Source organism: Hippocampus guttulatus, chromosome 18, assembly GCF_054856545.1.
Source record: "Hippocampus guttulatus isolate MCC_2025c chromosome 18, RoL_Hgut_1.0, whole genome shotgun sequence".
Lineage (NCBI taxonomy): Eukaryota > Metazoa > Chordata > Actinopteri > Syngnathiformes > Syngnathidae > Hippocampus > Hippocampus guttulatus.
In genome coordinates, this window is record NC_141278.1 from 3,262,094 (window position 1) to 3,290,004 (window position 27,911).

At 43.9% G+C, this 27,911-nt stretch overlaps 1 protein-coding gene across 4 annotated transcripts in view; it reads left to right on the top strand.

Moving 5' to 3' along the window:
• The window catches only part of khdrbs3 (KH domain containing, RNA binding, signal transduction associated 3), a 96,370-nt gene that overhangs the window by 34,966 nt on the left and 33,493 nt on the right, over positions 1-27,911 (top strand). For 2 of the 4 annotated variants that reach the window (XM_086136078.1, XM_086136079.1), the window contains 5 exons: positions 555-694; positions 2,324-2,504; positions 9,903-9,985; positions 16,354-16,406; positions 17,716-19,431. In XM_086136078.1, coding sequence (XP_085992204.1) covers positions 555-694; positions 2,324-2,504; positions 9,903-9,985; positions 16,354-16,406; positions 17,716-17,807 — 549 coding nt within the window. In that variant the 3' untranslated portion in view covers positions 17,808-19,431. Of the gene's footprint in view, positions 1-554; positions 695-2,323; positions 2,505-9,902; positions 9,986-16,353; positions 16,407-17,715; positions 19,432-20,515; positions 20,557-20,840; positions 22,217-27,911 lie in introns of those variants that run through there. The other 2 variants (XR_015103631.1, XR_015103630.1) reach the window with 2 other exon arrangements.

Here is a 27,911-nt window from a genome sequence, read left to right on the forward strand (position 1 = left end):
CCTCAATGGGACAATGACCTTTTTTTTATCACATACATACACATTGGAGTGCTCCTACCCCCATATCGTTGTCGGAAGCAGCATGCCGCACCGAGTTTATTTACTCTCCTGCCATTTATTATAGATGATCTCTGCAATGCTCTCAGCAATACTGATTTACATCTCATTAATTATCTGCAGCCCAACCCAACCAGCCGGCCAACACCACCTCACTGGTGCCTTTTTTTTTCCCCCTCTGTCCCCATGGAACACAGTGACACATAAGACTCGTGTCGAAACACATTTAAATGCTTTTGCAGATGTATTCCAATGTAGTGGTATAGTTGCATGAAAAAGCAATTGGATGTGTGTGTGTGTGTTTTTTTTTTCAAGATATATACCGTCTGATGAACAGCAGCAAGTACCGGTTTATTAATTAATTCTTCCTGGTGATGTAGCCCCGGAGATAAAATCTGTAATTGAATACAGTTTAATTGAAAGTGTGTGTGTGCACGCACAAGAGGTTTTTTTCATTTTATTTTTTTTAACTATGCGATGTGTGCGTGCGCATGCAGGATTACAACGATGAAATCAGACAGGCCCAGTTGCAGGAGCTCACGTACCTGAATGGAGGCTCGGAAGATGCCAAGGTGCCAGCGGTAAGGGGCAAGTCAGCCACCCGTGCAAGAGGGACACCTGTGCCAGGACCTCCCAGGTAACGTGCTTCATCTTCTGCGCACGTGTGTTTGCGCACTTGCATCCGTTTCATGTTGAGAAGCCACTGAGACGGCATTTTCCTCTAATTGGTGGCCACGTCGGATCCTGCTCGCATTTTCACGGTCGTTAGTGTCATTTTAGAGCTGCAAGCACGCGTCTAATTCTGCTATCCAGTACAGGAAGTCATTTTTTTGCAAACAACTCGGGATCAGTATGAGACACCATTGTGTTTTTGTAGCGATTTTTAAAGGGCAGCGGATTCTAAGACGGTGTGTTTTCCGTGAAGATATCTTATAGCATTATTTAATTGTTTTCTTGGGTGTTATTTAAGACAAACATGATGATTTGAATGCATGCAGCGTTGAAGTGGCTTCTCGACGAATTACATACAAGGTCAAATAAGGAATGGATCAACAAGGTGTCTTCTGAAATGTGGTGCTTTTTTTTTTTTTAATCTTATAAGCACTTGGACTTTTACAATGAATATATGAGCATAAAAGTCTTTATTTGCGAGTGAGGGGCCTGCTTTCATCATCGCCATCCCTCTGAGCTTCCAGAGTCTTGCTTCCTATGAGACATCACAAAAATAAAAATACTGGTGGCCATTCCAAATGTTTTTTTTTTTTTTTTTTAGCGCTTTGAAGAACAACCCTCCACACACACAAGTGTGTATTTGTTTATATTTGCTATAAAAGAAAAGCAACACGCCTTATAATAGAATCTGTTAATCAAGGACACCCAGGTTATTGATATGTTGCTCTGACTTTAGATATAACGCGATTAGTGCCTTCCATGCAAGATTGGTTTCAAATCCAATGTATTGAGAGAGGTTGAGTGCAGTTTTCTTCACTAAGATTTGTGAGTTTCTTTTTGCTTTGAATTCAAGGATTAAAAAAAAAAAATGTTCGGAAAAAACCTTGCCCCTCGACCTAACTCTTTGACCGACTCAGCATCAGCCTGTTCTCGTTCCTTTCAAGTAAACATCCACCACTGTCCGTGATCGTCTTAAGAATCCCAGGTTGCACCGATGCGCCGCGCACACGGAATGAAAACGATAGAAAGCAAATGACACTCAGAGCCACCTTTTGTGGGGGGGGGTTTTCTATTGCTACACATCATTTAACTGCCCTTAGAGACTATTTAGCCGATAAAAGCGTTGACACCTTTAACAAACCGCAAGCTTGGCCAACCTTTGACTTCATACATAGAAAACTGCAGCGTTTTGTGTCAGCTCTGTGGGAGTCAGAAAGACTGTCCAGGTCCAAATCTCAGGGCCTCGTACGGTATTTTCCCACTCAATGGCATGCTTGCGTGTTTGTACTACTAACAGAGGCGTAATGTACGTTTCGTAAAGACGAAATGTACCGGTGTGGAAGGCAGCTTCCTTTCAGACAATAAATGCAGGCAGCTCGTCATAATGAGCGTGATTGCAGTTGACATCATATATTATTGATGATATACGATACTATGAGTGTAACGGTATCCTGAAATGCTTTGGCGAGACGTTGACACAGCGCACACGTGTATAATCTACCTCAAATAGTTTATCACGTGCTGCTTCCTGCATCAACTTGACTCGTGGTTTTAGGCACTTTTGGCCCAAGCTTGCGTCTGTGTGCCCTGTCAGGAGTCGAGGAGGAGTGCCGCCTTTGCACGCGGCCATGCCCAGGGGAGCGGCGCCCAGAGGAGCTCCGCCCAGCCGCACAGCATCTGCAAGAGGGAGGGGGGTGCAACGGGCCAGAGGAGCCCCCCCGGCAACTGCATATCGACCGGTTCCACCCATCGTCCAGGACACTTATGACGAATATGTAAGTGATATATCGATCAGTCTCCTCTTTTCCTGATTTAATCATGACCAGTCCACGCTATAGTCCGTTTTTTTCCCCAAAGTCAGCTGGGATGTGCTCCAGTTCCTTGTCACCCTTAACAGGAGAAGCAGTATGAGAAATAAATGGATGAATGGATGGTGTATGGGGTATATCTTCTTCTTTTTCTTTTTTTTTTTTTTTTTTTTTGCCTGTGAAGTCAAAAAAGAGATGTGGGTACGATATCTAAATCTACAAGAGATTAAGTGATGGCTTCGGCACATTTGTGGACACATCTTGTGCCACTTTGTCAAGCCGGATGGGGCCAGCAGCTCCTGCCTCAACATCCCAATGTTAAGAAACGGAAGAGCGGAGGTGGCCCGACTTGCGTTATTACCGCAGCGGCCCGTGCCTAAGCACATGTGACAGCTTTATTCAGCGGGTTGCAATTCAAATGCGTGGAGGTCGAGGGAATGACTCCCGCACCAGCTGTTTCCCATCATTGTCTCCGTTGTAAACTACAACCCACGACACTGGCACCTGTGTATCCGGTAGGGGACAGGGGGAAAAAAAAAAAAAAAAGGATCCCGGCATCTGCCAGATGATAAATCTAAGCACATCGCGGCAAATTAGACGCAGTTGCTCCGTGTTATCCGAATACATCACCGTCGCAAGCCAAGTGTTTGCCATCAGGTGCTGACAAACCCCTTTTGTAGTCATCAGTGACATGACAAAGTGATGTTGCCGCTTCGCCTCCGGTTTAAACATGCATTTATTCCCGAACTTGTAAAACATGCTCCAGCTGTTCTTTTTTTATTGGAGAAGACACACTAGGCATTCGTTTCTGAATTCAAAACAGTTTTCGCGTGTCCCTTTACCCCCCCCCCCCCACCCCACCTAAAAATCTTGCTAAAATCGAAAGCATTCTGAGTACCTCATGAGTAACATGTAGTTGTTCAACTAGTCTGCCAAAATGATACTACTAGTTTGCCGAAATAATGGCATCGGTGGATTTTTAAAAAAATGTTTTGCTTACTATGCAAAGCAGTTATTCTTATTCTACGAGCATGCCCTAATCAATCCACTAGTGCGGTGCGATGGCTTTATAAAATTCTACTAGTTAACATTGAGCGCTTATCTAATAGTAGCACACAGATGTAAACAAGTACACAGTTTTGCCTACATGTCGTTGTCCTACCAGTGTGTAGAAATAAATAGAAACGTTAACATATTATCGAAACTTGATTGTGGTCATGAAGCTCTTTGGATGCTAAGACCAGGACACTTGCCGTTCATGTGTATTTGGTGTGGCTTATTCAATTCCAATTCCAATTCCAATTCACATTCATGTACACAAGAAAAAAAAAAAGTATTTTCCTCATGTCCCCCAGGCCAAGCTGGACATGTTCAGCCCTGTCGAGGGAGCCAAGCAGTGTTAATTGCATCCTGTTCAACTGTTCCCCTTTCTCCATTTATAGGCTTACTCCTTTTTTTTCACCTTCTTGCTTTCATTTCCTCATTCTCATTGACTGTATCCTGAATGGATGGCGATTGTAAATGATGCCCAGCTGGGTATTCAGCGGAATGGATGGACTGTTGGACGGATGGATGAGTGAGTGGGGTGCATGTACACGTACAAGTCAAGGTATTGGCAAATATATGCTCATCCAGATGGATTATTGCAGCGAGTGATGGACACGTCGGTGGGCGGATGATGGGTGAAACTCCTCTGCATTTTCTCTTTCCGATCCACTGCTGCAGCACGAAGGTCATCCGCTGGTCAGCGTGAGCCAGGCGTCACATTTTGATCTAAAATGCCTCCCAGTGTAGGTGTGCAAATCGAATGGTGGGCCGTATGGGTGTAATTGATGGGCCGGTGGCCCGTCCCGGATGTACCGCGGCCTGGAGGTGAAGCAGAGGCAGCGCTATTCCATTTCCTCTTTTCAATGCGTGGGGATTTCTGCAAGGCTGTTTCATTAATGGCCCGCGCTTGCTGTGAAGCGCGGGGAAGATGTGAATTTTGATTCGGGTGCGACTAAACCGAGACTATAAAAAGAGAGCAATCTGAGAGAGGTCCGAGTCATTTGTCACAAAATCAGTTTTGCTTACAGAGATGTGAAACGTGAATACAGTTAAGTCCGAAGAGAGTCATATGTATCATGTGTGGCTCTTGACAGAGCACTACATGGGCTGGTGTTGAACTACCGTAATTCCACAACTACCGGCCCCCCGCTAATGGACACCCTGTCCCGAGCAATCACAGGCTTGTGCGCTGTCGTTGCTCATGAAGTGAGAAATGAAATGCTTAGGTGAAGCCTATGAGAAGATCTGATCTTTATTTTCGACGTACTTTCAGTGGTGGTGAGTGAACAGGAGTTGGAAATTGATGAGTTGAATTTGAACATCCCCATCCCCAGTTACAAAAGGCGTGCAGGGTCGTGCGAGCATATTACCTCGGTTGTTTATTTTGACTTCTCCTCACAGGGTGTAATTTTGTTTTTTCAATTGAGCTGTAACTGTCGGTTTTGACAAAGTTATCTTGGTTTATTTATTCATCCATTTTTATGGTGGCAATTGAAGATTGAAGCGTCGGCAGTCCAATGTGAAAAATGTCATTTGCGTTTGTACAAAGAACAAGTCTTCCTTTAATCACCTTAGCCCCGGAGAGACGCCCGGTGCTCTCTTGCAATGGGGTAAACAAACAGCCCTGGTCACCGTTTGAAGAAATGGGTTGATTTTCCCAAATGAAGTCGAGGCTTGCGCAGGGAGCGTATCGATGTCGCCCTATCTGCTGCGGTGTTGTTGTGGAGCACAGTGGAGCAGCAGTGATAGCGCTGTAGGAACACAGAGAAGCGAGCCCTCTGTTCGTCTTTCGTGGCCTCAGAGGCCGCCCCTTATCTTTTAACAACACGCCTCTCAGCCGTCCTCTGGCATACAAATGAAAGAGTCACTTAGGGAGCGCTATCTGCCTCCCTTTTGCCGGCTCTGCCCCATCCAATAACCTCCCCAACACTCCCCCAACACTGTCACACTAATCCTGTCTCGTGTTCGGGGGGGGGGGGGCACAGCAGTGTTGCAGGCGTGTTGCATTATTGTGCTCGCCAAGATATTTTCGAGTAAAAGGGGGGGGATATCAGATATCTCAATCGCTTCACTCGCTGTATTCCCGCCGTCTTATTTCCAACAATTTTCCACACGTTTGACGCCGAAGAAAAGAATCCGCCGACAAGGTGATTTATCAGTCGACAAGCTCTCGCTTGTAAAGGGAAGGGGGGGCTCTAATAAATGGCAATAACACCGTTAAAGGTTAATATGCTCCTCAGTACAAGGTTATACAAATGGAGTGCATCATCCAGGGAACTGTTTGAACTGACAGTGCCGAGTTCAGGAGAGAGAGCGGAATACTAACAAGCGGAATGCTTAAGAACAGCAGCTACTCGAAGCGGTAACATGTCCAGTACATATTTACGAAAGCGCCGCACCTCACTCCGTCCACATTCATGGTCATGTCAATATAACAACTGTCTTGAAATGAATGTTTGCAACTAGAATGAACGTGTCGACAATTGATGATCGGACCGGGGCAGCTGGCGTGGCGAACTAGCATCTCGAACATCAGCTCATTTTCGGTACTTCACGAATTGAACAGCGGAGAAGTACGGTAGCAACTCTTTGACTGAGTAGGTTGGACTACGTTTTGATATTTGGAGAAATTCGACTGTTTGTCTTTTTACATTCTCAAATATTCTATTTGGTGTTTGAAACGTTAACACAGTACTGCCATTTTGGGGAATTTCCTAGAGGCGGTCTGTCAGAGAGCCACGGAACTCACCCAAAATGGCTGCCTCACTGCAAGATGGCCGACATATGATTCAATTTCATGCGCAATACTAGGAACTTTTTTTTTTTTCGTGGTAGGATAATTTTTCACGGCTTTTACAGGGTTGCGTTACATCCACTGTACATTTCCACCAGGATACTTTCCACAGTGCTTGCAAGCACTGGCCAATTTTCAGCCATATTGAGGCCTGTCAAAAGAGATGATTCATTCGTCATAAAAATCTCAACAACTAAAATTAAAATGCTTGCGCTTTGTCCCCGGCTGTTGCCCCATCTTTATTTTTGTAATATAAACAATATTGCCATGTTTGGTGGCAGGGGTGGGCATCCGAGAATTCGCTATCCAGTTCGTACCCGTTATTTCCAGATTTATGAGAGGACCAACATTTTATAGAAACCGACGCTGAAATAGGTCACACCTACCCCTGTTGTAAGTGCTGTTTTGTGCACATTGACCCACTTGAAATATGCTTTGATTAAAATCCTCCAGAACCATCCAGTGAGTCGAGTCCACACTCAGATTTCACCTTAAAGCGCCTCAAAGCACTTGTACGAACTCAATGGGGATGCAATTAAAGCCATAATAAAGACTCAAGTCCATTGTTTAACCACTATTTGGCAGTGCGGAATGTAAAACAAAGCCATGATAAACCAATTCGCCGTCAAGCGTGTTCTCTCAGGAATTTTGTGGCCGTTAGCACAGCAATTAGTAGAAAACGGACATATTTGAGTGGTGGAACTTGGAATTATGCACAAAGCTATATGCAAACACAGTGTGACACATTGTTGTTGGGAAATAGTCCAGTTTGAATATATTATGAAAACGGTGCAGGGTTTTCCAACTCAATTCTCATGAGAACACATCGAATAGTCCAATTTACTTGATTTCAGATGTACAGTAACTCATTTGGAGGTTTGCGAACTTGGGTTTTATTATTCTTGCATCGACATTCTCACCAGGTTCAAGCTCAAATGAAAAACAAAAAACAAAACAATAAGCTCATTAATTTATGATCAAATGGCCGTATGGAGAACTATAGTATCTGGATCATGCATGAATTTTGTATCAAAGCTCCGTATTTCCTCTTGAGAGCCGAGTGCAAATGTAAATATTTCTCTGAAGTCGAAGCAGCTGCGTATTGTTCTGTTTTTTGCGACCATTTTCCCATGGCAAATGACAGCAACCGCCTGCGTGCGCCGTATTCAAACGGACGGCTGTTATTCTGTCCTCATTGTGGGGATTTTTTTTTTTCCTGGATGCTTTTTCCGCACGTGACAGCCGACTGTTATCCAGCGCACCCTTTGACTGTATACAAGCACCGGAGTTATTTTATTTGACAGCTAAGACTGTGTTTTCACCGCCGTGCTACATGGTTTTACTTTTTGTGTCGCTGCTCATTCAATATTTATGACAACACTTTTTTTTCCCCAGCCTAGATTTAGAGTTGGATAATAGGTATAACTTTATAACAATAAAAATAAACACTGCTCAGTTTTTTTTAAACCCCAAAAAATTTCTTCTCAAGCTGACATTTCTGACATTTTACCTTGTTTATTTCAGCAGTCTGTCTGTGAGAGTGACTGAGGGAAAGCTGCGCTTTCTGTGAGATAAGCCACTCACTTACTGGATGCAATTGTGATTTCATATCGAGGTTGTGTTTTGTTCACTTTGTGCAGGGAGCAAGGACTGGAGTGGCCGGGCAATTTGTCGGGCAATAATGCGAATGCAATTTGCTTTTATTCACGTGATAGCTTGTCACACGTTTGTGTGTCTCATCCGCATTTCAATTAAAACATCTCGTTACATGCGGCGAGTCGCATAATAAACATTTGACTGTTTTAGAACAAATGCCTTCCTGCCAGAATTTCAATAGCAAATTGTACACAAACATGCATGTTGGGAGAAATCTACTCTGTATCAGGGGGCTTCCAAACAATGGCCTGGGGGCCATTTATGCTCAACTATTTGCCTTATCGCCTTTTGACAGTAAACTGGGATGTAGGTTCATATCCCAGCTGGCTTTAGTGAGAGTTGGGCGGATCAATAACCAATCAGTTTATTTAAAATAAAGAAAATAAATAAAGAAACTATGAATAAAACTTCATAGTTTAATACCCAAATTGAGTTTATGCCCGGGACCCAACGGACACCCGTGGTGCCCCATATTTGAATCAAACTCTCATTCCATTGCCTACTAAGCTTATACGTACTGAACACAGATTGAAGAACTTTGTACATCTCGGTCATACAATACCTCACAGTTTTTTTTCCAGGAGACTGAATCATATAAGACTCCATTTGGAGACTGAACGATATAAGACTCCATTTGAACTCTGTCATTTTGAGAAAAAAAAAAGTGCACTTTTAATCAGGCATTAGTACCTTCATAATAAAGTGGATGTGATGAGCATTTCTTGTGGGGCTAAATCTTCCCGACATTAATTTCATGCATGCAAATCAGACGGCGATGGAATTAGCTGAGAAGTGCGCAGTGGGGGGAGGAGGCACGTCGCTAGGGGTCGAAACCTTTTGTGCAACGTTAAGTCCCGTTTATTCCGAATTAGGACGGGTGGGGCAGCGATTGGCTTTGATGTTTCTCTCGGCGGAGGGGGTGCTGCGCGTGTGCCACGCGAATGAGGGGTGGGGGTACATTGCCACGGTCCAAACAGATGTTCAAGGCTCAGGCTTTGAGGCGGTGATGAGACGTGACCGCCGCACGTGTCCTTCCATCCCGCTGTCACTCAATTGATAAAAAGCGGATGCAGGCGCTGCTCTGGCGGCCCGAGCATAGGAAGCAGATTGGCCTGTTTTGATGCCACGTGATCTTTTTTTAAGCCTTTCGGTCGAAATTACTCCATCAAACGTGGAGGAAATGTGCGCAACTCCAGCCAGTCGGAGTCTTCCTTCTAACGTTGGTTCGCAAGTTGAAATAAACAGAATTCGCCGATAAATGAAAGAAGGAGCAGTGCACAAAAAGCAAGCCTAACAAATTGTCCAAACGTTAACAGTGAAACGCACCGCTGATGGGCAGCCGTGACTTTCGGAGATGAAACCATTTTGACGAGACGTTCCTCCACTAGCGACCTCTCCGGAGCGACTTGGAGGTGGAAGCTGCTGTGCGTGGTATCTCGTCAAAAAAACAAAACAAAGCAAAACAAGAAGCCTGTTGAGTCAATTGAACAAGTAGCACCCGAGTGAAAAGCATAAAAAATGCGAGCAGAGTTTACAACAGCCTGCCCACACAAACATTAGCAGTTTAGTCACTAATGACGAGCCGCTAGCCACCGGATGAAAGCGGCAATCAGTCGTGTCGTCTTTTGATCAGTACCATTTGCAAGTAGCAATGACGCTCGCGCCGTAGGATCATAACGTCACTATTATTATGTTTACATTATCAGGTGTACTTTATTGTTCCTGATTGGTACATTTTGTAATGTGTTGATTAATTTTGTTCTCCATTCAACTGTTCCGTGACACACAAAAAATGTTTGGGGACCACTGCCGGAAAGTCTTAGTTACCTTTGGGATTGTCGCGTCATTGTCGGAATCTTCTGTTTCAGGACTACGACGACGGCTATGGAACGGCGTATGATGACCAAGGATACGAGTCCTACGACAACAACTACACCAACCAAGGGCAGAAGTAAGTTCTGTTCTTCCCCCTGACTCACCAAACATTCCCGGAGCGTTTCGTCGTCTTCAAGTCGAGCTCATCAGAGAGTAAATTAACTAGTTATGTTTGAATTTTGCAAATATCCGCCAGTGTTGAACTTGATTTACAATCCAATTGTTGAGCGTGAGCGAATCGGCGGCGGTCACGCTCCGATGATCTTGGTCTTAATGAGGTTTTTGTTTCCCAGCTTGACTTTGGCATTTTTTTAAAAAGGTGATCGCGAAATTCCATTTAACTCATTCACTCCCAAAGACGTTTTTAAACGTCTTTTCAGACTTGGTCCAGAATTGGCTGGTACTGAATGAGTTAAACAGTCAGCTTTTAAGATGGGTCACACAGTTCTTTTTTTTTTTTTTTTTTTTGTAATTTGTGGCAACTGCATTCATTGTAAACACTCATAAGGGGATGTTTGTCCATTTAACAAAAGGGCCCTCCACATAAATGCAGAATATTGATTTCTTTGTATCCAGGGAGCGATCGCTCTTCCCATGCCGCGCTAGGTCAAAAGGCTTTTGCTTTGTGTCCTGCAGTATTTTAACAGTGTGCAACAATGCATGTCTGCCAGCACCATTTTTTTTTTTTACAGAAATAATGACTGTTGGCCCACTTAGAATGTCCACAATTGGATTGTATTGGCAACAGCTTGAGGGGTGAGGAAGTTGCCATATTTCTCCTTCATGAGCAAGCTGGTCGATGCTTTCCTTTATGGCTCTGTCGGGATGAACTTGATGTCACCTGGGGTTTATTTTGTTGGGGTGGAGGATAGATCATAGTGTGATTGTGTGACCCCCCACCCCCTGCCCCCTCCCCTTTCAACATATCAAGGTTCGTAACTTAGAGATGCTTACCACCAGACAACAAAATAATTGTGTGTGTTTTGGTGAAGTTGGTGGGAGGATAGATTGAGTCCTATCTTTATTAAGGGGTATTTATTTGCACGGCCTTTTCAAAAAGAACTCACCATTGGCATTAAGAAGTCACGTGCATGTTCACAGGCATTGCCGCTTATTCTAATCAGAATAATTAGATGAGCTTTCATCACGGCGGCAACAATTGCTTTTAACACACTCTGGTCACAGCTGGCACTCTTTCGCCTCTATTGCACCTCCGATACTTGTCGATGGATAACAAGCAACACAATTGACAGCCAGTTAAAAAATGTAACAGCACCGAATTAGCCCGATGGCTTCTACCACCAAGCCGATAGAAAGTGTCCTTGTGAACTTGAAGCAGAAGACGGAGGCGTTAAAAAAATTTTTTTTGTAATGCCACATGCGTAAATGCAGTTTTACAGTGTCTTAATGGCTTAGATTTCTCCCACATAATGTGCATTTGATTCAGCAGTAGGGTGTGATTTGTGCTTGACATACATTTTGGACGAGTTTCACAGATTCAATATCGCTTCCTTTTAACTACACACAGCAACCTGGGCTCGACTTTTCACTTCGCAAAAGCTGCTCATTTCTCGTACCTGGCCGGCCATATGAGTGACCACTCTTGGTAGTTGGTTAGGACTGATTGCCGTTCTTATTTTCAAAGATCCATTTCGCCGCAGTCTTGCCCTGCGTTTCTTCTTCCTGATTAAAATTTCGCTCCCCGGCCGAGCAAAGCTGAGCTGCTTGGTGACCGCGTGGTGAGCACAATACAACGTTTACAACTTAACACGTGTGACATGAGATAAAAAGCTATTTTTACACATCCTGAAGACATTTTAGTGACATTCACACAATCAAGCAAGGGCCCGGGGGTGCGACACAGCGGCGGTGACAGTCATCCTTAGGACATCACAGCTTCCTGCTAACAAGTTGGTAAAACACACAAGCTCTCTTGGCTTCAGAGTGCTTAGCTCAGGGGAGATCACAAACCTGCTTAAGTACCACTCCAACGCTAAGGTCAAGACGGCCGCTCGAGTAAACTCTTTACATTTATCCGCAAATACAAGGGTGGGTCTTTCTATTTGGAAATAAATAAATAAAAATAGATAGATGGCACCTGGCTGGACACTTGAGGTCACGGACCAGCGATCATACTCACAGCTCGGCCTCAACTCAATGTGTTACTTTGTGCTTCACACTTGAGAGAGGCCGTTTTTTTTTTAAATTTTATTTTTTTTGCTTTTTTTTTAACAGAGCACACTCTCCCCTTTACCTTTGCTTTGGATCGTGATGGATCCCAAGGGCCCGGCGGTGCACAGATAGATGGGTGACGGTGTTTTAAATGGCAGCTGCATCCCTTTTGAAGCAAGTGTAAATTTGAATACAAGACGTAGACAAGAGAACCGCGTAGGCACGCAAACCGCTTTTCTTGGCATTAACAGATTGCTGTCATGACACCTTCTCAAAGGCATTCGCATCTATATAGAATCTGTTTTTTTTTTTTCTTTTACCACTGCAATGTAAACCAATTGAACTCAAATTTGATGAGGAAAAAAAAAAACAATGTGACATGGCAGTATTCTCTTTTTGGCCGCAATGACGCACGCAGCAAAGTTAACAACCAACTGAGTGACCGTTCTGAAATTCTATTTGCAAAAAGGATGGTGCACATGAATACACTTTGACACTAATATTCATTTTTCAAAAACATTTTCTAAACAGAAATGACCTCACCTTGTGAAGACTTTTTACAACATTCCCAAGCAAGACGTGACAAAGGAAAGGACACCTTCCTCCAAAACACGAACTCCATGCGTTTATTATTCTTTGGTGCTCTGCGCTATATTTGCCAGCCCCCTTTGACAGAGCCGTTTAGTCTCCCCCTCCCCCCACCTTCTTTCTATAAATTTAGCCAATTGGCTGCGCTAGCTGTCAGACTGAGACACCTGCAGTGCTGCTATGTGCCTTGATGTTGCTTCAAAGTTGACAGCTCATCAAGAGGAGTGACAGGTGCTGCAGCGGGAATTTGACTGCATCTGAGATAGAAGGGGGAGCTGTGGCTGGGGGAAGGCGTTCAAAAAATACACCTCTGCTCAAAGAAGCATATTGGACGTTTAATGCTGTTACATTTTTTTAACTGATATCAAAAGAATGAGTGGCTGTATTTCTCATAAAAAAGAACTTTATGCGCCTTCTTAAAATGATTACATGGGAGGCGGGGTCACCTTGAGTGTTAGCTTTGTAATCAGCTGTACTATTGGGCAATCAGCGTATCCATCAAGAAGATTTTGGCATTTGACTGTGTGTGAGCTTCATTTCACAACTAAACTGGGAACAGGAAATGGTTCTGCTTTTGCCTCAGATGTTTTCTTTTCTTTTGTATTGTTCACCACCGGGCTGCCGCAATCAGAAGGGTCTGTGTGGGGCATTTGCACTCAGCACTTTCCTTTGCAAGCCGGTGCCACATGAGAATGAAAGGCGTGATTGCAAAAAGGGCATCACAGATGTGTGTCACCAGAGGAAATGTGGTCCTGTTTAAAAAAACTAAACAAAACCGGCTTTTGGAGGAGAAAAATGACTGCCATCTTTTTTCTCCCCCATTTTAAAGTGGCCAATGAAAAAGAGGGGCTGATGCAAATCTGGAAACCTTTCACCACTAAAATGCTGCACTTTGTGCTGGTAACAAAACAGTGCCCATATTGTGCTTTATTGTCCGACGCCCTCGCCGCTCCGCTGGCTTTTTGCACAACATTGCTCTCCGGCTGCTTTTGGGGCCAATTTGCCAGTGTTGAAATGGACAAATGTGCAAAGGTACGCTGCACAAACACCCAAGAGTGGATCACCTGACTAGAGGAGAAACGTTCGCATTGTAAAACTACACAAGTGGTGACAAACTTTTAATTGTCTCCCATCTGGACATCTGCTTTTACAACTACCGTTGATTTGTTTTTCAATGCAGAAGACCTCTGAGTTGTAGGTGCACAAATCTGGTTGTCACCATCTTACACAGAACATTGTACTGTACCGAAATGGAGCGATGGAAATCTATTATGGCGCACCTGGAGAATGGAATGTGGTGGCGCGGTAGCTGCAAAACCTGCCCTCTGGTGGCTGCCTTGCATCATTTAAACGATCCAATCCTCTCTCTCGTACCCCTGCAGCCTCCGTTAACGCCCTCTGAGGTCTCCTCAGATTCATCACCAAGGACGGCAAGAGTAATGGCGGCATAAGAAAACACAGTCCACCCGGGACGTGTACTACATCATTGAATTTTAACACTCTCATCTGTTTCGCCCTAACAACAACATCAGGGCTCAGGATGAGGCATTTACAGAAATGACAGATGCACTGCAAGCTTTTTTTTTTTTTTAACCTGAGGGAAAGTAAGCCTGGAATCGCCTTCCCAATGAAAGACACATGCTCTGCTGTTGTCTTTGTGTCTCCTGGCCCAGACAGACCTGCTGTACTCTTTGTGAGGTGACACAAAGCGGCGGTGACTTTCTCCGAATGAATATCGAATCAAAATATGACCTCATTTAGAACGGCAAAACTCATTTACACCTGTGGCAGCGCCATATCGCATGTAAGATCCACGTGCCGCATGGCAGACAAAATTAATCACAGATGGGCACAGAGGTTGTTTTTCCACTTCTGATCGTGTCGTAACCAGGGTTAGAATAGTTTGGTATTTTTCCCCATAGTTACTATTTCTTTTGTTTTGACTTGTTTTTTTTTTAAATCAGTTTTAATTCGTTTTTAGAATAGGTTTGGTTTTGTTTGCATCTTTTAAAAATTCTTCATTTCAGCTTTTATTAGTTTTAGTTTGAATTGCTTTAATACATGGAGTATGTGAGCGTGGATGAGTTTTTGGGTGTGATCAGATGCCAAAAATGTCTTTGGTTAGACTCATAATAAAAAGTGATTTCTTTGATGGCCTTCACCCTGACACTGGTATGTGTGATGCAAGAACCGCACTTAAAGAAACACCGTTGTCTTTAAATTATGGTTAGTTAATACCTCTCTAGCATTGCCGATTAAAATCAAGCGCCATTATGTTTGTAAATGGATCACGTAAAGTGCAGGTGAATCGTGACCTTGAAGTGCAGTTTTGGTTTCCTGCTGTCAGCTGCACTTGTGTGACTGAGAAGAGGCGCTAAGTGCAGCATGGCAGTTTCGAGCTCAACTGACTAGGAAAGATGATGCTTAAAATAAATCAAGATCAAAAAGATGACAGGCTACACCTTGGATTGGGGTTAGTTCTAGCTAGAATTTTTTTTTTGATACAGTCGGAAAACAGGAAAGCCCATCATTACACAAAATGTGTCCTCTATCTCAGTTTGTATTTTTTTGAGAAAAGGATTCTTAGAATATCATGATGCTTATTAAAAAAAAAAAGAAAGAAAGAAGTCAGTCTCACAGTGGCTTATTTGACCTTCTCAAAACTCCCTCAGTCAATGAGTAGTGCCACTGATCTTCCAGTGACTTGACATCAATGCAAGATTCACATTGGCACACATGCCACAGGCTGATTAGAAGCCACCCCCCCACCCCCACACACACACATTGCAGTTGGCCTGACTTTTTGGCAGAAAGCCGCCCCAACACTTTGTCTAAACTGCGTTGTTTGTTGTCACATTATTAGCGCCGTCAAATTTCTGCTCAGCCACGCTTAAGTCACAAGCCTCCGTACGGAGCGGTCTCGTGTCACTGAGCCACCAAAGCGCTCTTAAGATGATTCTTCCCGCTGTCCTCTATTGACCTCAATGTCTTGTAGAAAAGAAAAAAAACCTCCCACAATAAAACATTGATGTCACTGGCTCTTAAGTGTGGCTCTTAGGGCTGTTGACTTTAAATTACAATCATCTGCATGTTTGTAGTCCGCTTTAGATGTTGTTTCCCTAGCACGATTTTCCATTTTAAAAAAACCTAGCGATATTTCAAAATACTTTCACCCCTCTCTGTCGCTTCATTGAATTGTTCAGCATCAAACTGTCCACGACATCAGAAAAAACAATACACAAAATAGGAGCAATCTTGTTGCCTTTTAGCAACCGCTGCTGCCGAAGCCCCTACGCTGCTGTCACGCTATGTTTAAAATAAACTGTTCTTCGTTACTTCCAATCTGTCACCTCCGCGCCCAGAGCGGTTGCGCGGCGCTGAGGTTTCAGGTGCTTTCTGCCCTCTAATCTGCGAGGTAGCGAGACGCCCGTTGTCACTTCAAGCCCCACGTGACAGACGGACAGACAGACAGGCAACGAGGGCCCAGGTGTGATGGCCGGTGTCGACTTCGTGGCAGCGTTATGATGAATTGCCTCCACTGTGACTGAACCGATTGTTCTGTCAGTGTCTCGGGTGCACGTGAACGAATTTTGCCTGTTGGCTGTGAAGTGAAGATTGTGTAAATGTTGACAAGAATCAATTGAACAAAACTGATGATACTTTTTTTTTCTTGTCTGCTTACAGCTCAGATGACTACTATGAATATGGACAAGGCGGTGAATCATATGAACTGTACGGTGAGTTAAAAAAAAAATTACGTATCAGCATCTTGTCTGCCTTCTCACACCGATGTCCCGCTTATGTCCCCCAGCTACTTTCAGGCTTGACAGCTCATTTACTCGTCTTTTCTGTTGTATTTTGCTAGCTTGTTTTACACAGGAACAACATTTTGCTTTATGACATTGTGACTTTGTTCTTCGTAGCCTTCCAACTTCTGTACATCATTGTGATTGTATTCTAATATTTATTCTTGGAAACGCCAACACTTGCTGACATCTTTGTTGGACAAATTGCCTTTTTGTCTGAAAATTGAAGACCCACTTATTTTCTGATTGTCTCTCATAAAATTTCGTCACTAGCTGATTGGATTTCGCCACGTATGATATTACCCATATGCAAAAATTATGACTGGTATCGTAATCCTTAGTGTTCTCTCTCCTTAAGCCATAATATTGGATTAGTTGCTTCTTCAATTTATAACTTTAGTCTAGTAGCATTACTTCATGACTTAGGTTACTTTTTTTCCATAATGCCACCATTCATCACAAAGTTGAGAATTTTTTTTTCATTCCATTGTTAGACCCGTGACTGCAGTGGCTTGGTTCACTTCCACTTTTGACGACTATTTGACATTGTGCTTTAAAAAAAAAATGTTTTTGGTGTTTTGTATGCGGTACCGTATGTTTAGTCGGAGCGATTGCCAAACAACTTTCCAACTTTTCTGAGCAGTAAGCAAAAGAATCACGCTCATTTAGCTCATTAGTATTTTGCGTGGCGCCACATAAAATAAACCTGCCAAGTGTTTTACTGTATTCTCTCGGCATGGGTCACCCAAAGGGCGACAGCTCAAAGGAAGCTGATAACGGAATCCAAGCGGGGGCCTATCCTTGGTTTCAAAACACAAGGTTAAAACGGTGTATTTCTTCAAAGTGACACCCACTGAAAGGGTGACAGATTTAATTAAGGGGTATCGGCTGTGTGCTGCCAGCAGCTTGTACGCAGAGGACGGGCGAAAAGAAATACGCAAGCCTTTGTGAGTCTGAGCTCCAGGGAAGTCTTGGCACTGGCTTCAGATCAGACAAAAGGTGCCATCGATTGCGCCATTTTCGCACGGAAAGTACCCGCGGCTGATCTGGGCTCCTGGTAATTGTGACCGGGTTGGAGCCTCTAAACGGGCCCTTTTCAAGTAGACGTTTGATCATGTCGTTCAATTATCTGAGAGGAGTTCTGCCAAGGTATGAGTCGAGTCAGTAGCCCGTCGCTTCGGAAATGTGAAAGGTTTTGATGTGCGGGTGTTTCAGTAACTTTGCAATCCTGTTTAATCAGGTCAAGAAGAGTGGGCAAACAGTCGCGGAAAGACGCAGTCGGCGAGGACGACCAAAGGAGCGTATAGAGAGCAGCCGTACTCCAGATACTGAACTGTGTCACGGCCCACGCCCGAGTCCTCGTGGCAGTTCCAACCCAAGTAATGGATTTTTTTTTTTTTAAATGGACATCCCCACATTTTTAGCAATGCTAAATTGTGAGATTTAAAACATAACATCTCTAGAAAGACTCTGAGTGAAATCTGGTTCTAAAAAAGGAAGCCCCACTGCCTCACAGTGAAATAAAATTGTCATATCATAATGACAGTGAGGACATAAAGAAAAAAGTTGTCATAACATAAGACAGTGTCCCAAGCCCTGAAGTGAAGCCCCCGCTAAAACGTTTATAAGTGCCCTGTCAATGTCACAAGATGGTGGCAAATTCCTTGTAATGAAACTCCTCAGCTTGCTTCAACATAGTTCGTAGGCACCAAGATGCCACTAGAAGGCTCAAAAAGCAATATGTTTATATTAGAAGAGGCTTTAGCCTTAGCATAAAAACACGGAATAGGTGACATTTCTACCCAAATAACAGAGGACAGGTTCCCCCTAAAAATCTGCAAATACGGGAATCCATGAATTGTGAATATGTTGGGCAAAAATTAAAACGTAGTTCTCCCACGGAGCATGAAGCGTAACTGCCTGATAAGTTCGCCACATGTCTCGTCCATAAACAAATACTGGACAGCTCAGCTTCACAAAAAATGGCCTCGCCACACATGGCGGGGGACATAAAAAATTGAGTAACATTACATTATCTTGGAAGCCGGTCGCAGTTCATTTGATAAAATGGTGTATGCTCCGACATTAAATCTGTTCACAAGGGTGTACCACAGGGTTCTGTGCTCGTTCTACTTTTATTTACCATTTATGTGAACACGTTTGTCTGAATGAAACTTCAAAACAAGCTACCTTCCCCCCTAATATCGTGATTTTATTCCTGTGATATAATAGCATTGTCTTGTTAAAAAAAAAAAATCCAACACACTGCACTTTTCTCACCTTTTTTTCTCGTCACGTTATAACATTTTCTCCATAAATTCACACTACTGTATGTAATGTACTCGGTGACTCCAAAATACATCTCTATTCTTGAAATATTTGTGGGCCTCACTCTGTCCTTAGGAAAACAACCTTACTCCTGCTGGGAAATACAATTCAGGATGTGTCCTTCCATCTTGCCAGAAATTAACATTATGAATCAATGTGTTTTGAGTTTCTCTCCGTTATGTAACGGGGACGACGACTATTGTATCAAGCTAATTTCACTTTTGTAGTCGTCGCAGTGAGCTATCGCCGCAGCCCGCGAGTACAACTCGATGTATCTCCCTCGATATACTTCAATGAAACCTTGGTTCATTGCTAATGATGTAAGGGTTAGTAGTAGGACGTGCGGTATTGTAGATATCTTTTTTTTTTTTTGAGGAGTAAGTGGAAATGTGTCCCTTAAGATATGAGTTTTCCAAAAAAACAAAAAAAAACAAAAAAAAACAAGTCATACCTGTATACATATTGTATTGCTGTTTGCTCATTTTTGTAAAATACTAGTACGTCGCTGTTAAAGGGCTTATGAAAGCATGGCGTGCAATGTGGATGTTGTCAGCTGTTTATCGTGATACAGTTGTGTTCATAAACCTCTTTAATACGTCTAATAAATAGGAATTTAACATCAAACACACAGATGTGCAAAATTGTCCTCAGGCATTTGTTGTTTGTGATTTTCAGGTTATTGTAATGTTTTTTATTTTTGGTGCGCTTAAACGGGTCATTTTGACATAATGGTAGAATAGAAGTTCTAACGCTTAATTATGAACTTGACAAACTCATACGCTTGTGAATATGTTACCCCACCAAGTTAGACTTGTTAAGCTTGTATGGATTTTTATTTTGAGCTTATATAAGCCCTTTAATATTTCCCTCTTGTCAATGCTGAATAAACATTTTGGGAAAAAACAAAACAAACAAAAAAAAAGCCCTGGTGTTATTGACTTGATAAAATCCAACTTTAATTTAAACTAAAAGGCACACAGAGAAGAGACAAAACAACAAAGATTGGTGGGATTTTGGGAGCTTGACTTTGTGGCGACTGAGATTTTGAGAATTTTGTGCCAGCCACGTTGCCTCTCTTCTCCGTTTGTCCACATAATGTCGAACACCTTCCGTAGACAGACGTTAACTCTGTGAGTGTTTACCCTGACAGACATGGCTCGTAGCCCCAGCGTGAAGGTCTCCTCGTCACACTCTCAGACCAAGTTCACTTGCCCAGCTGGGGGATTGCTCTCTCTGTTCTTTTTTTGTTGTCCTTTTTTGTATTGCTCTTTCTGCTCTACTCCATGTGGTCGCGTGGCCCTCATTTAAAGAGCCTGCCTTTGCCCCGTCCGTTAAAGAGACTCTAAATGACCCCCAGCTGACCTCAGCAGAGCGAGGACGGCAGTAGCTGTTTAAAAAGACCGCCAGCCCACCAGGTAATACAACCAGACCCGGATTAACCTCTCGCCTAACATAGTTTCACATAAACGCTCTCTAAACTCAAATGTAACATGTTTTTGTTGTCTGTTTCTAGGCCGCTAAGCTGAGAATAATTAGCCATCTTTAACAACAAATGTAAACTATGTGATAAATCGCTGTAACGTTTCAATGAACTTTTTTAAGGAAGCACATAATGGATCCGTAAACTGTCTTGTCTTTTTTGTTGTTGTTTTGTTTTTGTTTTAATCAGTTTTAACTCATGGACTCATTGTGTTGTTTATATTCCACCTTAGGTTGACCTACTGGGCCACCCGTTACCTCATTGACACAAAAGGTTTGTAAAAGTACTTCGACTTTTCATCCATTTTTTTGAAAGCCAAACCTGGTGCGCTGCTACCCAATAACATGAACATCACTTTTTGATATATTTGGTTACATGTTAATAAAAACTTGGAGGTAGATTGCTTCATAGCGACAGTAAAGGGGTATTATTAGTATTTGGCTTGAAGTGACACGACTGGCATGATAGCAACGTTAATGGCGTTGTGCTACCGGCAGACTGAAAGCTGTTGCTTATATTTTATGATGGCTCATATTCTTCTTTCCTTCCCCCCACAGATGTAACGAACAGCACAAAGAAAATGAAACCCCCAAAAGACTCACAAAGGATCCCAAAGATACATCTCCCCATTGGCAACTGTGTTGGACCAACATGTTCAAAGGTGAATCCTCCTAGGGAAGTTGAGATGCAATAAAAGGAGGAAGAGGTAGTTTAAAAAAAACAAAAAGAGAGGAAAAAAAGTAAACCCGTCAGCGAAATGGAATTCCTCATTCTCGAGAGATTTGTCTGAGAACATTTCCCCCCCCCGATTTCCACGGCTGCTTGTATGTACGCAAGTTCCGTAGGCGCAGGAGTGCTCTGAACTGACTGCGAACTCGCTCTTTTCAAGAACATGGAGGGGGAGGGCGGCATCTCCCTCCTGCAATTAGACAGTACCTGCCACTTATTAGCTGAGAAAACTAAATAAAAGATGCTTTATATACAAAGCTAAGTGACATCACACACTCGCTGTTGGCTAATTAACCTCCGCGCAGTCCTCTTACCATCAATAAATAAGTGCCTTACTCTTGCATTGTTGTGACACTCTTCGAGGTTTAGTCTCATTAAGAGTGTTAAAAAAAAAGTCAGCTGTTTTTATTTTCCTTTTATGCTCCCCCCCTCCCCCCTGTAGTTCTGTATGCATAATCATGGTGTCAGAAAGCCCCACCCATGTGCAGTCTGTTCTGCTTGTACCTCTTAATGAGAATCGACTTCCTTGGCTCTTACAAATCCAAAGTAGCTTTCAGTGGGAGTTGGGGAGGGAGGGTTGAACATTCCGCCTGATGCGCAAGTCCACAAAAGCCTGACTGTATTCCGTTGCGGCGCGTTATGTCCTGGGTGCCAGACAATGGTTTTCCATTAGAGGGGACGAAGCTCGGAGAAGACCTCGGGCCAAGCCTCAGACAAAAACAATCGACCTGACGCTTAGATCCCTGCCTTCCCGCCTTCGGGGTCTGCCTGGCTCTCTGAAGTGACTTCAAATGACAATGTTATCTGGAGCAGGCTGGTACCAGTTCGCAAAGTAAACAGGGTTTGTTTGATTAGGGATGCATAGAAAGAAAGGAGGCGGCACCGCGTTTTACGCTATGTTCCCGGAGCTTGAGTTGCTATATAACAAATAATACAGTCGTGACCGGGGGTGTCTAGGTTGGGTGGGGTCATTTTTGGTATTCGCCAACACGAATGATGATTTTAAACAAAATGTATGTACTGCATACAATAATGTCATAAATACATTTTTTTCCTTTTGGATGTGCTGTATCACTTTTGGTTTGCATATAATTGTGTAAACAATTATATATATATATATATATATACAGGTATATATCTTGGTGATAATGTGATGGCATCATGTTAAAGTCACCGTGGTCAGAAATTGTGTTTCCAAGAGAGTTTAGTAGAAGATTGTAAAGAGAGGAGAAGCGGCAGTAAAACAGGCCGGAATCAAGATGTTAGGAGTTGAGGCATTTTGCATATTTACAGCAATAATGCTGTTGCGCAAGTGTGCACACCCTCTTAAAACTTGGGTTGCGGCTATGCTCATAATCATGTTAAGTTAGCCACCATTTAATGTGCCTCTCGGGAACATGAAGTTAAAATGTTCCAGTAGGCTTTTACTGACATCATTTTCAAGAAATCAAAAAAAAAAATCACCATTTCCAATGGCCACCATCAATTAAATACATTGGAGTGGACCATGACTTCTTTCGGCTTTTAATCTCTGATCTGGACTTTTTGTATGAGCTTGGCTTTGTGCTTTCCACTCAGCAAGGCAAAAGCAACACCATATCATGATTGGAATGAGCTGTAAAGTAACACTCTAATAATGCAAACAATCCATGAATAGATCTTCCAGACACCTTCAGCAGGCACGCTAAAAGTGTTTACCTTAACCCCCCCCCCCCCCCCCCCCCCCCCGGACCCGTTCTTAGGGAACGCTGACCTTCGAAACGACATTTGCCTCCTGTTAAGCCGAGCATGTTTGGCATTTCAAGGGCTCCTCTTGCGGCCATCGCACATTTTTATAACCGCCGCACGGCACGCTAAATAAACAACGGGAGGACAAGCATCAATGCGCTTGTCTTGTCCCGGGAAAAGTCGCATTGCTCTTTCCGAGCCTTTGATTGCTGTTTATGAAGTTTCGCTCTCGCCACTGCTTCAATGCTCATTGACGGTGGCTTTGGGTGTTCAATCAGTAGTTGGTTCCATTGCCCGCTCATTAAGTTGAAGAGCCATTGAGCAACACTGAAGGCCACTTCGGGTAATTTGCAAATAATGTACCTTTAATTGTGCCGTTGAAGAGAAGCACTGGTGTTTTGCTAATATTTCCTGTCCACCCAGCCCTAAAAACACAAAAACATTTCATTCAAAGAATATAAACGTCCATTTGTCCAATCAGTGCATGCATCACAGTCGACGTATTTAGTATGGAGATTTATAATTTTTTTAAAAACCGAAATAATGAGTCAGGCCCCGTGGTGCAGTATGAAGGGATAAAGTGTAGCTCCAAACCGGGATGAACGGATGTGCCGCTTTCTTAAAAGTGTCTGCGCCTGCAGTCTTTTTTTTTTTTCCTGGGCTTGTGAGGTGATCCCTCGGGGACCGGACTGAGCACGTAGCGGCTTTAGCTCAACATCAGTGTTGGATGAGGAGATAAAAACCACAGCGTCCTCGGGATGAGACCCGCACCTTGTGACCTCTGGGGCAGTCTCCCTTACAAGAATATTTCTATAGCATTTCATGGCACTTTTTTTCCCCCCGCTTTCACCCCTCATTTGTAGTCTTTTTGTTTGCTGACTTGAGCTCTATGTCATGTTTTTGGAGCCAGAAGACAAGCCTGTGTGTTGTTAAAGTAAAAATTGGCAACTTCCAACTGGTAGATAACACTGTTCATTTTCCGGGTAGCGCCAACTACTGGCAAAGGGGACTTTCTTGTCATCAGATTTGATTTGCCTTTAGTGTTGGTGGCTGGTCTCGGCACCATTGTCGAGTACCCGATACCCTGAAATCAAGCCAGTATCAGCTCGCCAGCGATACGCGGTATCAGTATTATAGTAAAAATAACAACGCTCACTTTTGGTCACCATGGTTTCATTTTTCTCATAGTAGCGGTGTAACATAATGAGTAATACATCCATTTTTAGGAATAGTTCAATTGACGCCTCCTTGACAAGTGTCTGACAACATTGAGCAATAGTTCTGTATAAAGCTCTTCGCATGAGATGGAACATGTGGAAGAGACTCTGAAATTGTTTTGATACCCTCCTTGTTGTACGTCTTGCCTCTTTTAAGGAGTTTAAGCCGAGTCGCTATTTGCTCTCTTGCCGGCAGTTTGATGAGGGGATCAATCCTGCTCACATGTACAGTCATTAAACATTAAGGCTCTAGCTGGCAGTCAGCTGGTTGCCACAGCAACTGAAGGTGGGACACACACACAGCTAGCCCAGAGCACAAGTTCAAAGGTAAAAAAAACCCTCCCAAAATCTGTAAAAGCGTAAATCCACGCAAAGCATCTCGCGACGTGTTTGTTTTATATTGCAGACGATGCAATGTATTTGGGCTGTAACTTCAAATTCATTTCACGTTGTAATTGGTCATCTTTGGAGCAAGCTCAATGAGGTCATTCATTTTGAGTGTAATTAAATTGCGGCGTTCACTGTGCAAGGGAGCTGTTGGAATGCTGATGATAATGTGTGGGGGACTGTCGTAAATCAACACGGTGGAATTTCTCCACATTCAAGAGGCTCCGAGTGCCCAATGTTAATTTGCCACGTTTGCGTGAGGGGAGCCGATAGCGTCCTCCTCGTTCCGTCCTCAGCTCACTTTTGTACTGATGGACAATTAAATAAATGACTTGTGGGGGAGGAGCGCTACCCTGGGGTTGATCGAACAGGACAACTCGAGCAGGGTGACTTTTTTTCCTTCCTCTTTATCCAGTTGTGGCAAGAACAAGGTCTATTCGTTTGACTTTGCCAAACGACACTCAAGGATCCTTTTGCTTTTGTCACAGGGCAACTACATCCTAATTTGACAACTGTCAAGTACTCAGCATTGACAGTAATCCCTCGTTTTTCGTGGTTAATGGGGGACCAGAAACGGAAGGTATTATTTTATATTGTTGTATAGTTTCAGCTGTAGCGTCTTAAGTAGACTCATAAGCATTCTTTTGAGCATGTGAGCGAACAAAGCATGAAGTTGCAACCAAGTTGTAACCAAGAAAAATCGAAACAAGGGAGCAAACGTGACCCACGTTTTCTTTTTTTTTTTCCCACCAACCACGCCTCGAGACCCGAATCCGTTGCCATGGCAGCGTGAAATGAAGGCAAGGTTGACAGGGGTGCAGTCACATATTGGCATTGCCTCAAAGGTAGCACCTCCCGCTGCCCTCCCCTACAGCAGCTGTAGCGCCACATCAGCGTCAGGCGACCGCTCTCCCCGAAGGGTGGCAGCCGCGCTGGACCGGCTGGGACTTAATTGGAGCTGGAGGACACCACGCAGCCCCCCACCCCCGCCTCCCACCTACCGCCACCGCCGCGGCCACGCTACTACAGCTGTGCCGCCGCTGGCCTGATGGCGGAAAAACCAAACCCAGTGACTCCAACCCCGCAGGTCGGAGGTTGCCACGTGGCCGCTCGCCGGACTTTTCGGGCCGCGTGCTGTGGACGCCAAGTCTGAGTGAAGCCCTCAGCAAGGCGGACTGTCTCTTTCTCTGAGCACAAAAGACAAAGTTAAAGTGAGCTGAAGTGTGCGCGACAGCGCACGTCGCCCTCTGAGATGTGCACATTGTAATCGGGCTTGACTCTTTGCATTGTCGAGCAAACGCGGGCAACAATTGCGTGTGTCCAAACTGCTTCCAGAAATTAATACAATGCGCTGTCAAGCTCTGAAACCTCACAATCGTAAAGAAGACTGCGGTTACCCGATTTTGGGCAGACTCCTGATGGTACTGTGCAGTTGTGGCTGGCCGTGGTTTTGGTACCTGTGCAAATCACTATCCCCACGTTTTTCCCACCAATCGGAGGATAGAATAATGCTGACGATAATGCAGGGCAGCTTGTTGGCCCTACAATGCAAAGTTGAGTCGTCTCAGTGCGAAGTTGAAGTTGAATTTACAGTGACAATGGTGTAGCACATACACATTGAAATTTGTCCATATCCTAGAAGCAGGGAAAAAGATCGGGTTTTGGATCCAAACGCCCATCTGTGGGTGAAACCCAAGTCCGGTCCTCGAGAGCCACGTATCCAGCCTATGATAGATGTCTCCTGCTTCCAAGGCACCGAAATCAAATGATCGGGATCGTTATCAGGCTTCTGCAAAGCTGGCTGATAAGATGAATGTTTGAATCAGGTGTCTTTGGAGGAAGGAAGCATCTAAGACAGGTCGGATCGGGGCTCTGGAGGACCGGACTTGGGTACCCCTGTGATGTAAGCCATCCAAACGTCTCTCCTCTCTCACCGTCTCCCAGACAGCGGCTGGAGAAAACTTGTCTTTTTCCATGCGGTGAGTCGACAATCGATAGGAAATAAACATTCAAATCTGCGCGCGAGTCATTGAGTTGAGCTTTGAAAAGATGATTATTCTAATGGGTAGAGTACCTGTGCAACTGCACGACAAACACATTTGAATAGCTCCTGTGATAAACAAGTTCCTGTTCAGATACCTTTTTTTTTTTTTAATGACAGTGGGGAAACAATTACCGAGTCTTCGTGAGACTTCATTCCCATAGTACAGGTTGGTGTGAACTCGGCGTCACCCCGACGACAGCTGCTTCCCCCGCGCCTTCTTTTCACCAGCAGGCGATATATCAGCATTATAAACGGAAGGAATGCTTTGTCCTTTCACACTCTAATTACATCGACTGTGTACGTCAGGCCCATACGGTGCGTCTATAACACACATTTCAATGTGACAACAATGCACGTGGCTCCAAACACTATTTTTCCGACTCAATAGAACAGCTGTGCTGCTAAGCTAACAGTTGTTTTTCTCGACATTTGAAGGTCAGTCCGTTTCAGTCAAATTATCCTCGAGTTCATTTTTTTTCTTATTTTAGCATGTTTAATACCGTGCATCAGTATTTCAGTACAATCATGTTAATTATACCTTTTTTAGGAATGAAAGCTCCCATTTGTATGAACACTTTGGCCTACTGCACTGCTGTATGTTCTTGACAGTGCTACGTGGAGAGCTAATTATTCCTTTCGGTCTGGCCCGCCACTTCATTTTATGTGGCCCACGAAAGCAAATCATTTGCCCAACTTGCGTGACCCTCGCTAAAATCTGGACCGAAATGTTGTCACGAGTACAAAGTAACGTTGACGTTTTGTCATAGTTTTGTTACCCCGTTGACGCTCACTCGAACCATCGTTGATCAAACGATTCGAGCTGGCCTGACTGATTTCCAAACGGCTAATCCATCACTTTGTTGCATACAAGTAAGGATGCGATGAGACGATTCAACGTTATTTTGTGGTTTCACGGTCATGACGTACCAACTCCAAAGTGGCCTGTGATAAAAATGAGTTTGACACCTCTGGTTTGGGTTGTACCGGCTATTGCTGTTTGTCTTACTGTATATATAAAAGAATGAGTACGACTGATTTTACATGCTATAGCACCCGCGTTGTTTGAGGTCACAGCCCGAGGGCCATGTTACAGGTCGGTGCCCCCGCCATCTGACCTGGGCAGGGCCCGCAATCATCATCCTCGGTCTCTTTTTAGATGGCTGTGCATAATGGGGAGGTTTTTGTTCTCTGAAGGATGAATCAATGTGGCATGAAGAAGAGAATTTCCAGCCCATTTCCCCACTCTGACTACCCCCCCCCCCACCCCCCACATACAGCTCCCTAATAGCTTGTTGTGTGTCATAAATCTCCTTTTTACCACCGCGCCATCACGGTCGTACGACTTGCATATTCAAGGGAACAAGGCGTTGGGATTTGATGACTGGCGAGCAGGAAGCGCGAGGATTCGGGCGTCTTTTGTCTTAACAAAAAAAAAGGAGACGAGGGGGGGGGCAGTCTTAGCTAATACGACAACGCGCTGCGATGCGGAACGGGTGGTCTCGTCATCAAACGGCAGCAGCCCG